General features: G+C 40.5%; 2 protein-coding genes across 10 annotated transcripts in view; one reads left to right on the top strand and one right to left on the bottom strand.

Annotated features, from left to right (window-relative positions):
• Positions 1-19273, bottom strand: part of ACTN2 (actinin alpha 2) — an 87624-nt gene extending 68351 nt beyond the window's left edge. For 3 of the 8 annotated variants that reach the window (XM_026108945.2, XM_026108946.2, XM_026108948.2), the window contains exon 1: positions 3708-18814. In XM_026108945.2, the coding sequence (XP_025964730.1) occupies positions 3708-3833 (126 nt within the window). In that variant the 5' untranslated portion in view covers positions 3834-18814. The other 5 variants (XM_064509343.1, XM_064509344.1, XM_064509345.1 and 2 more) reach the window with 5 other exon arrangements.
• HEATR1 (HEAT repeat containing 1) overlaps positions 19242-20730 on the top strand; it is a 40911-nt gene continuing 39422 nt past the window's right edge. For both annotated transcript variants that reach the window (XM_064509340.1, XM_026108943.2), the window contains exons 1-2: positions 19242-19382; positions 19812-19978. In XM_064509340.1, coding sequence (XP_064365410.1) covers positions 19837-19978 — 142 coding nt within the window. In that variant the 5' untranslated portion in view covers positions 19242-19382; positions 19812-19836. The remainder of the gene's footprint in view (positions 19383-19811; positions 19979-20730) is intronic.

The raw sequence follows: 20730 nt of genomic DNA, 5'->3' as shown, positions 1-20730 counted from the left end.
TGAGAGAAAGAGGGGAAGAAAAAGCACTATTTAACACACAACTCAATAATTAGCGTTGGCAATTCAGACATAGTGCAAACAGTACAAAATTTTTGCATTTTGAGCAACATTGTTGTCCTTGGTTTCCTAAGCTAAGGGATATTGTATTCTCCTATGTCCCTTTTACTTATATTGAGATATAGGCTAGTGAAGGCTAAGAGAACTTTGTGGATTTTGTTGGACTTTTTTGGGAAATTTAAGAAATAATTTTAACATGGAGAGAACGGATACCAGGTTTTAAGTCTTCCACTATGAGCTAGTAAGAGCTGTACTTCCACCCCAGTCCAGCAGGGTAGTGATCAAAAGATAGCTAATCACTAGTCCAACATACCATAAAAACAGCAACTACTTCTATCAGTAGCTCAAAGTGTTTTGCAAATCATCACTGTTGCCCTATTCTTACCAGTGGGAAAACTGAGGTGTAAGGAGGTGACTAGACCTTGCCTGAGGTTACGGAGCAGAGTCAAGAGAGAATCCCAGCCTGTGTCCAGCGCTGCAGGCACTGTACCACCCTCTCAAGCCATTCAGACTCTGCTTTGATTTCCACTTAGTTCTGAGCAAACAAGGGGTCACTTTGCTGTATCTTCCAGGTGCTGCTCAAGTTAGCAAGGAAGTGGACTGCACATTGACAGTGACAGTGTATTGGGTCAAGCAGTAGACTTCAGTAGTTTCCAATCTCATGTTTCCCATCTACAGGTTCAAAAGACACCAAAGGTGTAGTTTTGTAATTAGTTCCTACTGAAGACATGTCCACCCAAAATATAATGAATATAATAAATTAATCGTTTCATTATTCAGACTTGAAAATTGGTTCCCGAACTTGGTTCCCAGCACATGGTTGGAAATTCCAACCATCCTGCCTAAGTTTTTTACCAACAGCATGTCTAATGCAGCAAATTGCTGTATTTTCTTGATTTGACACAGTCTAAATGTTACCCTAACCAAAGCATTTAAATTGGTGTTCACATTCACAGAGGAACAGCTAAGCTACTACTCAGACTCCTTTCATATAGTGCACTTCATATTTATTCAGACATCTGCAACCATGAATTCCACACCAAGGAGTCTGGATTACTGCAGACCATAATACTCTATGAACTGTGGTTATAATTAGGCATCGCATCCATTGTAATCCTATGGACGTCATCATGTGTTACCAGCATCTGTTGACAGATCTCATACCATGCATATCACTGAAATGGCAAGTCTGCAGAGGACAGCCCACAATAGAAACAATGGCATTTATTTTTGGTTTGTTCCAAGACCGTCTCATAGAAAATATATGCTGCCAACTGCCAGGACTCCACAGAGATCACCTTTCAATATTATATTACCAGTTTGAACAAAGATCTGTGGCCAGGTATCTACAATCTTTTCTTCATAAATAAGGGAATAAAGAATGCACTTTCAGCAACTGTCATAGCACCATTAAAAAAAAGACAGAAGCCCTCAAATTTTATAAAATCTATCAGTCTATCATGAGAGTATTTATTTTTCATGTAATAATAAAACCAGACTCCTTTCCAAGACAAGAAATGAGGATGCCACTTCTTAGATCTTATTTAAATGTGGTATCACTTTAATATCAAAGACAAGTGCTGGGGACATAAAATAACATACCAAAAATCTCTATTCTATCAATGTAAGCTTTAATTTACCAATGTGGAAACTGCTGACTTTCCACTGAAGTGTTGTCTGTTTGGACGAATGGAAGCACAGAATTTGCCATGGGTCTTATACTAACTACTCCCTGCTCTCCTGTAAAAATCAACAGATTTACTGCAAACATAAGACAGACTATAGAATCCAAATTCTCTGAATTATTTATCTGTGTTCTAAGAAATTAAAGTGCTGACTATCTAGTAAGCTGTCCACTATTTCTTTATTTCAAAAACACAGGATTCTCCAAAATGCTGAACAATCCATCCTACTCACTTTGGACAGAGAAACTGATTCATACCAGGTATTCTCTCCCAAAGGACTAAAAGTGCACTGTTAGGTTAAAAATGCAGTTGGTTATGCAGTTGTGTGGTTTTGCCTTCCTTAGATCTCTTAGACTTGTAAGCACAATCTGTTATAGTTAAGCAGATTCATATTACTAGCACTGAAATCATTTCCATCCTCATTATAAAACACAAAAAATAGTTCATCCTCTGAAGAGTGTCAAACTAAAATAAATGTCAGCACTGATGAGTACAATTTTATTACTAGTTTAGAAGATGCAGCAGTAGTTAGATCAAGAAAGAGAAACTTCAGCGCAACCCAGCACTTCTCATATTATACTTGAACAAGGTCTGAACAGATGCAAATACTAGAAAATTAAATGAGCAAAACCAGGTAAAACTCAAGAAGGAGGAAGGCTACAAGTAAAAACTGAAAGGAGTATATTGGCTTCACTGATTTTAATGGAAAAGCAAACTCACTGGTCTTAGTGATTCTGTGATTCTAACAGCTCCTACTTTCACTCATAGTGAAGCTGTGATGGTAACAGTAGGCCAGACTATCTTCAGATATAATTTGGCAACTTCCACTTAAGGTTTTTGAGTGAGCTGATCAACTACAGCAAAATGCATATTTGACCTTACAATCTAGAGGTCTGTTTCTTTTTTTTTTTTTCCCACTCCTGTAACCAGCTGATAACCTTTTAATCCCAGATCTCTCAGCTGTGACATCACCTTTTACATTAGGAAGTAACAAATACTTTACAATATTTCCTATCTCTCTCTTCCATATGCTGCTTAAAATTCAGTGTTCTGAAATGAGATTATTTTTATTTTTTCACAAATTAAACGTGCCATATTGGCAATTACTACTGAAGTACCCAATCGCTGATGAGATTGCTGATAGGGTTATAATCTCTGGCTAGGTTCAGAAATGTAGCAGGGGTACTACCTGCTGGCACAATAGTTTTCTTATACCTAAAAGGCAGGAAGTACTTCCTCTGTAATAGTATATTCCAAGGAGTTTACAGAGTTCTTTTTCCTAGACAGTGAATTGGCATGCGGGAGCTTAACTTAATAAATACAATTTTTCAAACTGCATATATTTCCAAGCAGTATTTTCCTTGTCAGATCATTCGATCAGATATGACAGTAAGTTCTAGTAAGAGTTGACTCGCAGGATCACAATTTCAACAGTGATATCTCTGTTTGCTCTCAGAAATATTGCATGCAGATTTTTTTGCACACCCACTTTGAACCATCTCATGCACCTTCCTGGTTACACTTGCAACTGACTGTCTTCTAAAAGCAATCAGGCACACACATCAATTCAGACACTGCCTTCAGAAAGTAAGACCCAGAAAGTGGAGTTAAAAATTACTGGAATTTCTATCACCTAATATATGAATGCAAAAGGACTGAGAATATTTCCACTAAAACATAAAAAACCCTCTCCTGATTGTCACTGGTTACAATTTCATCTCACATAGGTGATCACTTAAGAATCCAAAAAGTGAGTACTTTCTCCACAAGATATAAGGACGTAACTAAAAATGTATATATTATATACATATTTTATACAACAGATAATATATTCTCTTACAAAATTAGAGAATCTGAACTCATTATTGCACATCCCTGGCAATTATAGATGCAGCATGGCACTAGAGCAGGACATTATTGCACAAAGAAGCACATACACAGACACACATTACTTCATTTCCCAACCTTCCTTTGCTGTTTCTCCCATGCTGGGTCCAGGAGCAGGTCTCTGTCCCATTCTTCCTCTTGGGTCATGTACTCCTCTTCTTCATAGTTGTAGGTGTACTGCATGTTTGTTTCTATCTGATTCATGCTACCCAGGATCAGCTTCAACTGCTGTGACTTTGACTACTTTCAAACTGTTGTTGTTGTTGTTGTTGTCGTCTTAGTTTAGTTTAGTTGCTGATGGGTTGGTAGTACTGTCTTTTTTCTTTCTCTTTTTCTTTTTCTGAGGTGACAGGGTGTGAATATTGATGAGTCCTGCTCAGAGCAGAGGCTGAAGCTGTCAGGTAGGAGCTGACCTGTGGTGACCTTCTCTCTCTTTCCCTCTGGCTGCTGCTGCTGCTGCAGGTCCCTGCGGCTGAGTCTCCGGAGAAGCCCAGCGCGGCTCATTGCTGCGGCTTATTATCCCCGCTGGGCCGTCACGTGGCACAGTGCAGCTTCTGGCGCGGCGCTGCTCCCGTGCCCCGCAAGCCAGACTGTGTCCCCAGGAGGGCAAGGCTGGCTGAGGGCAGTCACTTCCCGGGATCTCTCTACCCAAAGCATTGCTCTCGATTGTCTGTTTGTCTTTCCACCTTTCAAGATCTCTCTTTTCTTTTACTTAGATGTATTTTTATTTTTTAAGAGCTGTCTATGATTTGCAAATGTTGCATTACATTACTTACCATTTGCTTAGAGTCTGTGGACCTTTGAGTCACTTCCCGCTTAGCTTTTCTGATTAAGGATCACAAGAGCCAGTGCAGATGAGAGCACACGAGAGAGGAAACAATTTACAAAGGAGATCAGGTCTGGAATTAAACCAGAGAGTATGGAAGCACAACTTGGCAAAGCAACATCTTTTTCTTCCAGGAAACATGCTCAGTGCTTCCCAAAAGCAGGTACCAAGAAGCACATGCAAAGGTGTGTGGAAGCAGTAATTTTATAAATGTGTGGCAAGAACCATTCATCTGTGTTTTCTGCTGGGTAAAATTTGAAAAGAGCACTGCGATCAAGCATGCTGGCAAGCATATCCCTTATCTCCTGTGTCATATCGTTTCAGTCGTCCTGGCGACAGTATTTCTTCTGGGAATTGGCAAGTTTACTATGTTCTTCATCTAGTCTGTCAATGCCTGCACGGTATCACCAGCCAAGGTCATCCTCTCTAGCAATGTCCTTATTGGATACAATTTGAACCTTACTTACAAATAGAAAATACTCACACAAGCTGAGCTTTTGGAAATCATGAAAGACAAAGCCAAACAGAAGAGGTGAGAACTGTTCGGTGTGGGCAACTAAAGGTCTCTAAGCCAATGTGATTGAATGACCAGAATTAGTAACAGCTTGACAGCATATGCCTGCACTTCATATTGCTAATTAAAGCTCTGTTTTCTGCCAAGTTGCCTTCTATCCTATAACTCTAGAAGAAAGCATATACATACACAGATAATACCTACCCAACAGTTCAAAAAACTTCATTAATGCAACACTGAGGTTGCGAATTTCAATTCAGAAGAATGGTTCACACAGTCAAAGCAAGCTTAACTTTCTAAAATTGAACTACATACTAGAAAATAAACAATCTAAAAATCCAAACCTAAGAAGCTATGTCAGCGCCACACGCTTCTCACTTACTCAATACAAATATTCTCAAAGTTGCTACTGCGTTTCCATCTTTAAAGAAGCAAATGTTGATGAATGCTGTGCCTGGAATTTTTGTTCCACTGCAAATGAGTACTACTTCATGGAACTCTCAGCCCATGTCAAATAATGATTACAAAGCAACATATTTCATATTTGTACACATATGTGGATGCTGATGTATTTTGTGTGGATTATTTTTACAAATGGGTAGTCATCTATATTTTGTGATACATGTTCAATTTCAACCACTTAAATGACTATTTAAGCCTTTGAAGTGAGCAACACAATTTCTTCTTATTCACTATAACAGCACAGGAAAAGTAGGAAGAAGTCACAAAAGTCACAGAAGTATACATGTAAAGTGATGATGCTCTGAACCAGAGCTGTCTCCTGTGTGAACAACTGTCCTGCATTGACAAAGTGACCAACCTGGGACCTTTTATGCAGAAAGCAAGCCCAACTGCTGCATTACAGTTGAGCCACTGCAACTAGCCTAGTGCTTTCCACCAGCACTGCCTCCTCTGGGGACAGATGTGGATGAAGTCAGATGTCACCACACTACTCCCCACCGTGCAGTGCAGGTAAGCCTTACCAGTACTGAGGGTTTCATAGAGAGACATATTAGTCAGAAGACGCACACTCTTTGTTGGCCTTCATCATATAACAGGGGTCAGACTGCCTGTGTCATGGAATAAAATGGAGGCATTATGATGACAAAGAGTATCCGATCGCACTGTGATTAGCACTGGAATCAGCTCCATATCTAGATTTCTGGAAATCAAAGGGAAATCGCCCCAGGTTTTCTAGAGTTCTGAAGAAAGGTTATTAAGGTTTTGGGGTTTTTTTTAATAACTGAATTTACTCAAAACACAGCTAGCCACTACTGCAAATTCACTGTATATTTCTTCATGTTCACTACGTGCATAGGTAAATAGTACTTTAGTAACAAGAAAGACAAACAAACAAACAAAAAACAATTGTCATCATTGTTCCAAGGAACCAGCAGCTAAAATTGTAGGGAGAATGGGAAGACGGAGAGATCAAAAAATTTCAGGTTCCTTCCGAATCAGGGCAAATCCAAACCAAATAAATCCACATTTTTTCTATAAGGGAAAAGTATTTTAAAAATCCACTTGGTAGAGCATGATAGTTCATTTCGGATGAAAAAATATTTCAGAATGAAAAATCTAAAATTTTCATTTTGCAAATGTCAAAATAGGGATCTTCAGTTTTGTCAGTGTGCTTTTGAGAGAACTGGGCTTTTTAAAATAGGAAATAGGAAACTAAATGCGATGTCCTGATTTTAACAGAACTGCCTATTTTGATGTAATCAAACCTGTTTTAGGTTCTCTGTTTACTTTTTCTTCATTAAACAGCATGAGTAGGCAAGGAAGATATTTATAGATGGAGCTTTAGGAGGAGTAGCTGGTATTTTGTTTACTACTTTAATTTAGTTTTATAAACTAACTGTGCAGATGGTAACGAGAAGCATATGAATGAAGCTCTGTAGTAGAAAGACAGCCAAAATGGAATTCTGACACCAAATTTGAAGTGGAAAGGGAGCTGCCTCTTCCAGCCCACCTAGAGAAAAAGAAAGCTGTGCCCAGCAGAGTAGCATGAAGAAAGCAGTCATGAACAGGCAGCAGCGTGCTTCAGTTGGCTTATTCCCACATCAGGTAGTTTAGGACTATCCCCACTGAAGCTGGCAAAGTCTCACAGCTACAAAGCATGTATCCCTAAGGAGAAAGAAAATCAGATCAAACAAGAGAAATAAGTAAGCTGGGCAAGAAAGAAAGGACAATAGTCCTAGGCAGAGACAGAGGAAGAAACACAGTGACCCGTATAGATAAGGAATTTTAATCTGACAAGGACACTGAGAGCCAGTAGGTATGCCTGAGGTAGAAATGACACAGATTGCCAATAATGTGGTAGCACAAAAAGAGTATTCATGATTTCCAGACAAATTAGAGGAAATAAGATGGCTCAGGGAGGTCAGAAATGGATACAGCAGCGCTCAATTGTCAACTATTTTTATCTTTTATTTGGCAAGAGGTATGCAGTTGTAGTTCATGCTAATATAAATGCTAGTAAAGGCTTACCCAGAAGAATGACTTCACCTCAGGAGAACATTGTGGTGATCAGATATGATTTCCATTTTCCATGCATAAGGAGCACCAAGTAGGCCAACATTTTCCTAAATGGAACAGCAGATCTGTGGGGAAACTCATTCAGTATTCCTTCATTTCAGTTCCAACTTATGAAACTAATACTGCCTAAGCAAAAGCCTCTTGGCATGCTTTCCATTAAGCCACTTGAAAGTCAAAGGGTTTTTCTAACTAAAGGAAGGCACGGTTTTCACCTCCTGTACCAGCTTGTGTCATTTTTTTAATGAAATGAAAATTGCTTCACACAATTTATTTTTAATACCCATTTGCTCCCCAAAAGCAGTCCTATCATTCTCTCAAGAACTCCTTCCTCCATATTTTCACTGTTCATCAGACATTAAATCCATTCAACCCTTTTCTTATTCTTGTCTCTCACAAAACCTTAGAATAAGGATTAAAAAAACCCAACGTTTTAATGAAGCTTCAAAAATTTTAAACACTGCAACCAACAATATTCCTCCAGATTATTCTTCTATCTGAACTTTGTCAGACTAGAATAAGGAATTAGCCAGGTTTCTCTACTTAAATAATCATCTGTGAAGCAATCAAATGATGTGAAAATGATCATCATTAGTTTTCAGCTTTAACATTTCTGTATAAGAAATACAATAGTTTACATCTGCCTCAACTGTTTTGGAAAGGTCACAGGAAGATGAGGAACCTTGTGACAGCGCCATAAATTGGCAGGTGAGTCTTTAAGGAATCATCTTGCAACAGGTACGGCCTGTTTCTCTAGGAAAAAGAACAGTAGGATGGTTTTTTGAGAGAGATGTCAATGAAATATAAAAGAAATTCAAAGTAATTGTTCTCTTCTGTAAACTGTTAACAGAATCTTAAAATGGGAATCAAAAAGCCCTTCTATTTTCAAAGCATATCATAATTGCTGCATATAATGTCCTTCTGCTTGTAGCAAATACCCACTAGTTTAAAGCCTAACCTAAAAAATTCAAATTATTTAAAGACAACTTTGATCATTCAGATTGGGCCAGAATGTTGGATTCTGTTAAAAATGATGCATGAATTACTCAAATCTTAGCAGAAGTGTAAGATGTGTATTATAAAATGTATTTTCTTTTTTATTAGATTTGGGAGAAATAAACACTCTTCATGTAATAAAAACAAATAAGCTGCCTTCTTCAATGTAATAAACAAATACACTGTTTTGCAATTTCAAAACAAAACCAAGAAATAAAATCTATATTCAAAAACAGTGAATAAATGTTAAACTTGCTTCATATTCCTGAAATGAACACACAGAAAAGGGAAAAGAGCAGAGAGAAGAGAAGCATACATCCGGGAACCAAAGCTCTGTTTCTGCCTGAGCTAAGCAAAAGCAGCACAATGGGCACTGAGTATGTAAGTCCTGCCATACCTAGCACCGAGACCCAAATTTTGACTCCTAAAAGTCCCCCTCCTACTCATGTGTGATGGAGTTAGCTATAAAATAGCTAAGTATACATTATATTAGTCTTTTTTAAAAGTCTGCTGTTTCAAATGACATGTTGGGAAATACAAATGGAGGAAGAGCTGAAAAATGCATTTGTGCCTTCATGGTAATGACTGACATTGTCAGAAGATCCCAAAGTGCTTCATCAGTTATATATAGAAACAACTTACTCTGCCTCTGAAAGGCAGCCATGGATGAAGTGTAGCAAGAAACATTTATAGAACAAATACTACCAAAGCATAGTTTGAGCTTCAGGAGTACGGAGAAAATGCTGACTGCACTGAGATTGCTGGGTTTTGCCAGCTCTTTGAGAGGAGGGAAAATCATGGGGCTGAGACACTGGGTAATCCAGACTGGCTTAAGACGCCCTATATGACCTTTAGCAAGTCACTTCAGGTGAAATTTTCCCAAAAGGCTAAGTGTTGGCCCATTATACTGCTCTCCCTAAGAGATATACAAAAAAGCTTGCTGCGCTGCCACTCTTCCTTCTCTAACATAGTGTCAGCAATGCTTCCTTTGGCCCTTAATGTCCATCTTTACCCAGAGGGGTAAAGACGTTTTTTCTCTCTAAAAACCCTGATCAGCCTGCAGAACAATTATAATTACAGTGCACTCGACTTCCCCGTGCCCTTCACCTCCACGTTTCTCTCACAGGTCTGTGTGTAGCCTGCTCCCAAACATGCTTGGCAGTGTGCTAGTATGTCAGACTTGCTAAGGCATCTGGGGTCCCTTATACTCTGGAGGAGATGTCCCTGCCATTCCTAGGGCCACACTTGCAGCCTGTACAGCAGATAGACCTGATTCTCAGGGAGGCTTCAAGGCAGATATTAGCAGGAAACATGCAACATCTGGTCTCTGCCACAACACCACTATGAAGTACTATGATACATAATAATAACCACAGACTCCAGTGCGAGTGCTGAAAGATGTAACATAGCAGAGGACGAACCCTCCAGTGATGACTACTGCCAGAGAACACTACACAAGATCATGCCTTTCATGAATAAGAAGAGCCTTCAGCCCTTATATTCTTACATATTTCTATCAAATATTCCACAAGAAGCAGCAATACCTGAACTCCCGTCTCACTCGAGCTAGCCTCTTGATGATGCCTTTTATGTACCATTTATGTAATGGTTCTTGCCTGGGTAGGTGCAACTCATAAAGACAGATCACGAAGCAAACAAAATCAGAAGCTTTGACAGATGCCTTACATAGATTAGAAATGTAATAACAAGGGAAAAATTGGTAAATGTATATGGCAATTTATATACAAGACAGTCAGTCTGCTGGCAGACTGGAGTTACAGAGCAATATGCAGACAGTCACAATGTAATACACATGGTAACAGGTGGGGAAACTACAAATAGTGCTGGCGTAAGATTGGAAAAATGGTGAGACAGATCCAGGATTTTAAAAATGATTCAGTGATGAGAATGGGGCAGGACTAGGGGTACAGCATGGCCTATCACAAAGCTTCAGAAGAACCGTCATGTACTCTCAGAATCCTGGCTGCTACTGCCCAATGTTAACTTAGCCTTCTTACACAAAAATTTTAAGCAAGCAAGTAATTGTGGGTCTAGTGCAATGCTAAGGCCTGCAACTGTAAACAGTTTATACTTCATGAATATTAGCAGCTAAAAAATCCCTTAGTGAGCCAGTCTATGGCCCATAATCTATTTAACCCAGATTATTTTCTAAAAAATGCACGTTATTCAGGAATAGTTTGGGTCACCCTGAGAAAAGAGAAGAGATGTGTGCCAGATAATGAATACATGGACAATATATATTTCTTTATCTAGATACACTGTCAACTAAGTCAAAATTTCCAGACAATAATTAACTATGGGACACAGACGAGACCTGGCAGGTTTCAAATCACTGTGGCATGAGGTAGAGATTACGGGCACAGGATATGGGCACTGGAAATCAGACACGGCTGTGTTCTAAACTCAGCATTTGTACTGATTCACTGAATGACCTTAGACAAGTTGCAGTCTCTCTGGCCTCATTTCTCCATCCACATACACCAGTGTAATTTCACTAATGTCAATGAATTTAAAGCAATATAGTCAGGAAAGTAACTTGGTTGTATGCATTGCCCATCTGTAAAAGTGAGTATCAGCTACTTCTTCATTCCGCAGGAGTAATAAGAAGATCAGTAAAAGGGGTAAATTCATCCCTGTATAAGGCAGTGTCAGGCTGAACCTGAATTACTGCCAAACGGGGATAAGGTTTTACATTCTTTTTGCAATATGTACAGTGCAAGTTTTCCCTTTCCAGAACGGCTGTTCTTACAGCTTGATCAACAAAGCTTTACTCTGACAGTCAGATGTATGAAGAATCAGCACTGAGAAAATGAGCAAAGTTCTTGCTACATCTGACATGTAAGCGACAGGGCCTGAATTTTCCAATTTCTCGTCTGAAGACAATTGCACTCTGTCCATCTATGACCTCTCCTGCTAACTTTGGCCATATTCTTATCTGAGGAGCAACAGGTAACAGTTTTGCACATCATATTTTCCAGTACAAGACTGGTTGCTCATAAAATCATTACCAGCAATAAACCAGTCATGGTGACGGCTCTTGCACAGTCTCAGTCCCTCTGGATGAGCCAGCTGGTTCTTGACTGGCTCACTTCTCTCCCTATGTGAGTTTCACTTAGCATAAGCGGAGGACAAGATGAGAGTATTCCCACCTTTGCTCACTTTGAAGCCAATTTCTCCACAGGATAAATGCAGTGGAGCTGGGCTAATATGTAGTTTAGTCCTCTGTTGTGTCCTGGAGTTAAATCTGGAATAGCTGTAATCTTCTTGAATTTCATATTTGAACTGAATTCATGGTCTTTCATGTCAGATTTTGTTCTAGGTACTTTTGATAAATTCATATGGACAACAGTTACTGTGGGCTGAGCCAGGAACTAGGACAAAGGTGAGCCTATCCCTAGGCTGTAAGGCTCCACATATATTTATAGTAAACTCTGAAATTCATTTTCTAGCTGAGAGAGTCTGAGCACATCTTCCCCTGTCCTCTTTTCCCCTGATAGAAGCATTCAGCAGAAATCTTATTTTGAAGCTCAAATGGATGGATTCAAATGTATCTTGGACTTCTCTGGGGCAGACTACTGTGTTATGAATGAGCTTTTGGAACACCAAGAGACATTTTCATTCTTTCTCATGGCTCAGCAGTCCCCCTCGCACCTACTTCACAGGTTACCTTGGCATGCAGACCATCTATGGAGAATTAGGCCAATGGAGCAGGCTGGGCCCGGTAAACTTAGGGCCTGATTTTTTACTGTTTAAGGCACTAGTGGTGGAAGTAGCACTCAGAAGAGTCATAGGCTGCACTTTCAATTGCAGCAAAGAATGTCTAAAACAATGTGGAAATGGAAACACCAGGCAAAAATAGGATTCTGCCGGGCCTAAAGGTTCAAGCCACAAGGCCTACTCAGCTGGTAAAAAGAGGGTAGGTAATTCTATACTGTAAAGCACTTTAGGGAAGAGACAAAATCCCCTAGTCTCAGCATTCATTACCTTCATTACCCTAAAACCCATCAGATGAGGAAATGGAACTATGAACAGTTTGGAGCATGTGCCTCAGTTTTCTTTCTGCAGACCAGGCATAATATTCATGCTGTGAAATACAAGGATATATGTGAAAACAGATTCCCAAATGGATTTGTAAGAACTCAAATACAAATACTGTGATGACCACAGCTGAAAATCAATAATATGTATTTGGGAACAGGTTTCTACAGTGGGCAACAAGCATTATTGAATAAAAAAGAGAAATTACAATACTGTAAAGCACAGTTTAAACTAGGCATTGAACACAGCATGATTTCTGGAGAAAAAGTAGCTTGTGACTAAGTAATTAAAGTCTACATGATGATACACACAAAGTAGCTGAATTAAGGTTGCTTGGAAAACTTTAATTCTAGCATAGCCCACCATTAATTGACTTCTGACCTTTATGTTCTTTTAAGATACAGGCTTGTATATGAAATTAATTATAGAGCAAATAAATTCTGAATTGGAAGATATTTCATACACAGCGTTAAGGAAAGCAGTGAAGGTGTCCAGTGCAGCTTAACAGTTGCATAACCAAGGAATTGTCTCTGATGTTACTGGGTCTTGGAGTCTCTCACGTGGCTTTTCAGCACCTGCAGAGCACCCTCTTAAGACATGGGCATATGCAACAGATGCAGAGTGCCAGAGGATAAGAAATGCACTAAAAGGAAACACTGACATAGATTTTCGTCAGTAAGAGTAATTAGCTGTTATCAAGAACATTTCAATTTATCAAGACTATTCCATGAAAGGCAGCACAGTCTTTAAATTATTTCAAGACAGCAGGGACACTATTTTAACTCTGAAAACATGGCATCTCCAGCAAAACAGCATATCTGGAGATCTAGGCTTATCAGTAAAACTTAAGAGCATGCCCCCAGCACCTAAATCAAACACACGATTTCTTTTAGTAATTATTTTTTCCCCAAGAATCACCAACGCACATAACAACATGATAGTTTCCAAGCTACAATGAAAGCACATGCAAAATCCAAACATTTTTTAAAACCGCACTGAAATATACAGAAAAGTTTCAAGAGTATTTTTGTGACTGCAGATATTTTGCAAAATGCAGTATCAAAGAAATGCACTCTGTGACTTTTAATATTAAGTATCATAGTTTTTATCTATATATATATATACACATACATACATATGTTTCATTTGTTCTCAGTGTTCAGCTGAGACTGGGTCTCCAATGGCTAGGCATTATATGAATGCATAAACTATTCCTAAACATATATGTAAAACATATTTTAGAATGTGAATAAATAGAAGTATTTAACTGAATATAATCAAACAGAAAAAACACTAGCTATGTTTTCTCTCTCTGCTACTGAATGTGGATCATACTGTTTTCAGCCATTATCATCTAGAGCTGCAATCTCATTCTAGTCCAAACCATCCCTTAACCAGATAAGGAAAAGGCATGTGGACAGACAGCAACTGGAGCAAACGAAGAAATGAGAAGTGGCACTGGCTTCAATAGCCAGCCTGGGAAAACAGCTTAAATTTATATTTAGGGCATCTAGATAGGAATCATACTATTACTCTTTCAGGGAAAGAGCTGTGATTCATCTTAGTATTTCAAAAAAAAATCCCAGCAACTGGCTAGCTGACAAGTACATAGAGGTTCAAATAGCTGCAGGTCGGGAATGGGCAGCTGTGCCACATGAGATCTACTGCTATTCCATCGTCCGTAAGTTGCCTGAATAACAGAGGCAGTTGAGGCAGCTGATTGCAAGACAGTATATTGCAGTAAGAAAAAACATGCTGTGTCAAAAAGCGTGTTCCTTACTGATCACTTTTTCCTTCTCCCTGTCCCTCAGCTTCTATATTTTCTCTTTTATTGTTTACATCCCTGCTGTGAAAGATGAGGCATCTAGTACACAACACTCTCATTGTTGCTTATTACATCCAAGTCCCTAATGGCCACATTGCTACGCTCTGATTACCAAGTTCTCCAAACGCATTAAACAACATAACTCACAACTATGACACAGTAGACCCATAACATCTATTCTCTCAGTAGTTTGTCTGGCACAGGCATCTTTTCATAATAATAAATAGATAGCTTATATATACAATATCTTATTTCCCAGCCTAATAAATATCACATCATAATAAAGAACTAAAATCACAGTAATCATGACAGACATTTTCCTGTTTTTCATTCCAATAATTGTGCAGTCTTTGAAATCCAGCTTTCTTGTTGACTTTCTACAACAATACATAATAAATATCAAAAATACTACAATCCATCACATAGCTCAGCAATGAAATGACTGTATTCTTCCCTGCATTTTTCACCATCTCCATTTGTCTTCCATATCTTCCCTGATGTTTTGGCAACAAACTGTACCTACCTTGGGTATATACAAATGAAGAGTTACAAAGACAACATTTGCCTACCCTTTTCAAGCCAATGCTTTTTCTGCATATACAGACCTAACTTATTTATTTGTGGCTATCCAAAGGAAATATTTAAAAGTCTGTGTTACAATTATTTTGACTAAAAGACCTTAGTTTACAGTATCATATCAGAAAGGCTTTAATCAGCAAAATCCCCCAAATAGCCTCCTTCCACCCCATCCAGAAGGTTTCTATTTATTATTAGATCTGGAATGCAGCCACACATGAGAATTTATGGCTTGGGGAAGCTGTGATAGATTTTCCAAGAAGAGCCAGGGAAACACAATATTGTCCGCCACACTGGTCAGTAATTTGATGATATGCTTGACACTGCCTAGCAAGCAAGCTTCCAGGCCTTCAGTTCGACCGAAGAATTATTTTCCTTTCTGTCCTGTTCCAACCAGAACTGCAGTACTCTGTAACCTCAACCACCATCAAATTATGCTTGTTTCTGCCTCCTGCTGCATCAGTTACACACTCATTAAACTTTACTGACCTCATCAGAGTTACTCCTCAGTTCACTGATGTAGACATAAAAGGATCAAGTCCTGAGGGAAGGAAGGGTAGTTAGGGAAGACAAATCTTAACTCTCTAATTTTACATATTTGCTTTCCTACATAATATAGTAACTCCAATCTCCTTGCTTCCACCAGATGCTTAGGCAAGGGAATAATGGCCTCAAGGCCTTATCAGGGTAGACACTGCAGAGGGGTGCTGTCTGGATCATTTAACAATGAAGTCCAGAAGTGAAGGGTGACTGCTGCATTGGCGTAGAGAGCAGAGCGAACTGAAAACCAAGAAAGATACATTACTGAAGCCTTAAAGTAAATAAAGCACTGGTCTTCCCTTCTTCCTAAAAATTACAGTAATGCTACAATTTCAGGAACTACAGGAGTCTTCTTATACATGATGAACTTGCTTTAGAGAGCAGAGAAGTATACCAAGAACAAAGGACACAGATTAGTTCTGAGTACCAGATTTAACTGCACAGCCTCCAAAACTACAAAACATTGGCATGCCTAGTGCAACCAATAGCAAAACAAAATATATCTCTTGACAAGAAGTTTACGTTGGCTTACAGGCTGTTCAGTCCCCTGTGCTAGAACATGGATCGATTAACAGCTCAGTTAGCATGCATGTACTCATATTAAACACACATATCTGTTAACACCTACTTTTGCTTTAAAAAAATGGAGAACTTGATACACTCTAAAGAGGTTACAGTCTCCTTTGCATATCCTAGAAAGGTTTTAATATTACTTCATTACACTGCAATCCCATCATATTTTAAGATGTCAGGCACAGTCACATTGCCTGTTAGCAACAGCATGCAGTAATGTCAGGGAATGTACCAAGATTATTAGCAAGTGATGGTGCAGCACATGGAAGGTGACCCTCTTCCTTCTGTCTCAGAACTGTTTTAACAATCCAAAATGACGGTGCATACACTAGGTTACAGGAGGTGGTATGAGAGGAAAAAAAAAATAACATCTTAGCAAATAAATTTAAAAGTTTTTGAGAGTTCTTACGAGTACTTCAAACAAACAGTCTAGCCAAGCTCATGACTTTGTACGTAAATAGTAAATTGTATGCACACTTTACGTCAATCCCTTTCCTGCATTTTGATATAATGCAGTTGAATTCTATTGAGCAGGTTTTTTTTGAACCATAACTGCTTTAGATGAACTTCCTCCCTGTCTGCTCCCTACATATTCAACCAAAACAGAGGATGCATTCCATGAGTGCACTTAAAGGGAATTCAGTCTACAGGACAGAACAAGACCTAGTCTGCCTAAAACCTCTGAAACACATACAATGTGGACAAGGGTTCTCAGCACCAACTATTCTATTTTACGTATTTCATTCTACTAGGCTGCACTGCTTACTAATGCAGACATAGCTCTATATCTGCACAGCCAGTGAAATGAATTGGAAGGAAAGGAACTATATAAAATAAAGACACTGGTTATATTTTCTGCAGCAGCAGCAAAGTCTTTCCATACGTAATCAAAAGATTAATAGAGTTTGCATTTCTCAATCAAATCTTTTCAAATATACCAATTCTCAGGAGTGACTAAGCTTACAAAAAAAACCTTGAAACAAATAATTTTTTCAAATAAAAATTAGCACATGAAAACATGTATTCTAAAACTCCAAGATTTTTTATCAGATTGAATCCAATCTGTCAAAATCCAATCATAGAGGTGATCTTTGTCATGGTATGACTACTAGTATTCCATGCATATGGACTAGCTATGTGGCAATGCAGGCACTGAGAAGCTCAGTGGACTGGTCAAAACAAGCCTGAGTTTAACTTCAAAAAAATATTTTAATATCTCTTTGGTATTCAGTGTGGTTCTCAGGAGCTTAACCCACATAAATACAAATTTGAGCAAATCTCTGCGATATTAGAGATTTTCCTCTCTGCAGAAGGTGTCTCTGTTCCTCCAATTAACCTCCCTAAGGGAATCCCACCTTGACTCTGAAACTAAATAAAGATGGAGCAGAAAGCACAAAGATGTAAACCCTCCATCTTGCAGCCCACTGTGGGAAAGAATACAGCAGGATAGGAGACTCCTGAAAAACCTGAACACTTTTGCAACTTCTGGTTTTCCTGGGTTTAATTAAGTATCTGTAGTATAGTCCTTTTTTAGAAATAGCTTTCTGTACTTTGGAGAGTCTACATATTTTAATAATGTTTGGTATTTATAGACTCAGAGGCATGCATATTTATACAGATTTAAACTATCTTAAAAATAAGGTCATATGAAGGCTTCATAAAGGAAAAAGATGTACGGAAGCCGCACGGAATGTGAAAAAGGATAATAAATTGGCATCTTGATTTGCATCACCCTTGGCTGCTCATTTTCTAGATGATCAGAATCTTGATGCTACAACAATCAGAAAAATAACAGTAATCCTATAAATCAACAATATCCTCCAAATACTTTAACACATACACTCAGATAACACCATGTCAGAAGCAACACAACCATGCATTGTTAATACACTCTCTCTGACAGGGCACCAGTAAATACAGTCAGGCACAAAGTTTAATTTCTTCTCTTGGCTCCACTCCTACAAGGTTCACATATATTTAACTTAATACAAGCTTGCTGAAGCAATGCTGAAGCGTTTAACTAATACAGTCTTGCTGAAGTCAGTGGAATCACTCCTGATGCGTAATACTAAGGATTTAAATAATTCTCTGTAAGGCTGAATTTTTATCAGTTGTATTTCTACCTGCCAAAATTCTGCCAAAATAAGGCAGCTTTACTAGGCAAACGAAATTCTTATTTGTGTCATAGCTCCATAGTTTCTCAACAACATATGGGAAAAATTTTACAGATCTGGTCCTGGAATTATTGTATTTCGTATCATTTTGTCCATCAGTTCACATTAACTGAAATCAGTTTTACTTCTGTTTTTCTCCAGACTTTTCCTGGATTGTCACAAGCCATGTTCCCTTTGTGCTAAGACTTTGTGCTGAACCTTGTCGCCTCAAATGCAATATAGTGGGTGACATCATGCTTTTCAATATTAGGAATCGCTCCTTAACCTGAGGGTAACCAAACCGTGGATCACAGGCTGAGGAAATTCCATCCTTACAGATACTCAAAAAACAACTGGACAAGGCTCGCTCTCTCCACGATTTGCTCTAAGCTGGCCCTGCTTTGCAGCTGGACCAGATGGCTCCCAGGGGACCTTTACAACCTACATTATTTTATGGTCCTGTAACTGGAAGACAGTCCACACATAGTACAGTAGCTTTCAAGACCTTTTGCTCATAGGATTCCTCTACCTTCCTTAGCATGACTCACTCCATATATGGTAAAAGCTTAGGGTAGAGCAACTCAAGTTGCACATGCCCTTACCATTAAAACTGTATGCTGACCTTGTTTAGTGGATCCCCCACCACAGACAGGATGTTGCTTTGCTGGGCTCACCACAAAGCCACCAGTGCGCCCTACTACAGACACACCACTGAGGCTTCTCCCTCTACCTTTCGGTGCGGGGGCTGCTCCTGGATTTCACGCGTGGACTTGTCGCCTGGACCGGCCAATTCCTCAACACAGGCCGGCCGGGCGGCCCCCGCCCCGCACCTGCACAGAGCCGCCACACGACGTTACATGCCGACGCCCCAAACCACAACCCCAGCACGCGCCCGAGCGCGCGCAGCCGTCGCCAACGGCCACGCCAACGGCGCGCCCCAATCGCCGCCTCTCCCCCGCCCCCCAGCCCGCGGTAGCGGCTCGCAGGCAGGCGCATGCTCAGTGCCTGCAGCCGACGCCGCCGGAGGAGGGCGGTGCCTCCCCACCCGCCGGGGGCGGAGGTTCCTCTTCCGCTCAAGCCGCTGCTTCCGGGTTCGTCGGCGCGCGTAGCCCACGTGGGGCTCGGTGTGGCGGGCGGCAGCGCGGTTCGGAGCCAGGTACGGTGTCGGTGCCCGGGGCCAGCCGCGGGGGGTCGCCGCCTGCCAGTGTCCCCCCTTTTCTCCCGAGCAGGCTGGGCGCGGCTCAGCCCAAAGCGTGCGCATCCCCGAGGGGCAGCTGGCAGCGGGGCCCGGATCCCGGCGGGAGGGGGGGGATGTGAGAGAGAGCGCGTGCCTCCATAGCAACCGCGGCCCGCGGGGCCGGCGGCCGTTGGGCGCCCGTTACAGCCGTGGGCCGCTGGCAGCCAAGCAGGAGGATTGAACCTCGGTGGGGCCCGGTATGGCGAGTCGGGTCGCCACCGGAGTGCTGGGCGTTGCTGTTGTTTGAAGCAGGCTTTAAACGGTGGAAACGGCTTTCTCGGGGGTAGTAAGTACGAGTTGTTCAAGGGTTGCTCTATCTGCTGTCCTGTTTTGGTTTTCTTCCTTTAGGTTTCTTTCCCAGAAACACGAAGCAATGACGTCTCTCGCGGAGCAGTTGAAGCGGCTTGCTCTTCCCCAGAATGATCCCAGCCTCTTATCCCGCGCTGAAGCAGCATCGCTGCTGTTTGATTGCAAGGAAGCTGCTACTATTGACAGGGACACCTTTTTTGCCATTGGTGAGTCTGGGTCTTTAGGTGGTAGTGACTTAAGAGTTGTTTATCTATCAAAAATGGCTAGAGAAGGGTAAATGGTGAGGGTAGCCCATCTTCAAAAAAGGCCGAAAGGATGATTCAGGCAATTACTGGCTAGTCAACCTCACTTCAGTTCATGGGAAAATCATGAAGTGAGTTTTCTTGGAGCATGTTTCTGAGCACACGAAGGATAAGGTAATTGATAACATTCAGCATGGATTTACTAAGGGTAAATTACACCTGCCTGAAGTGGTTGCCTTCTATGATAAAATGACTGGATTTGTGGACAAGAGCAGTGCACATTGTTTATCTTAATTTTAGCAAGGCTTTTTATGCTGTTTCATGTAATATTTTTGTATCCAAGTTAGGATGCCTCAGTCTAGAGGGGTGCACAATGAGATGAATAAAAAACTGGTCGGATGATCAAGCTCCGGAGGTAGTAGTTAATGGGTTGTGCTTTACCTGGAGGATGAGTAGAGCACTGCAGGGAGTCTCTTCTGAGACCTGTCTTTGTATGAATGTGCTCTTGTCAAGCTTGCGGATTACATCGATTTAGGGTGGTCTCTTTGATGCACTCCAGGGCAGGGCTGCAATTCAGAGACACCTAGACAGGCTGAGGAAATGGGCCAATAGGAACCTTATGAAATTCAGCGAAGACGAGTGCCAAGTCCTGGTGGGCAGCAAGCTGGGCATGAGCCAGCAGTGTGCTCTGGCAGCAAAGAGGGCCAACAGCATTC

This window comes from Dromaius novaehollandiae, chromosome 3, assembly GCF_036370855.1.
Source record: "Dromaius novaehollandiae isolate bDroNov1 chromosome 3, bDroNov1.hap1, whole genome shotgun sequence".
Classification (NCBI taxonomy): Eukaryota; Metazoa; Chordata; class Aves; order Casuariiformes; family Dromaiidae; genus Dromaius; species Dromaius novaehollandiae.
This window is presented reverse-complemented; position numbering and strand designations above follow the sequence as displayed.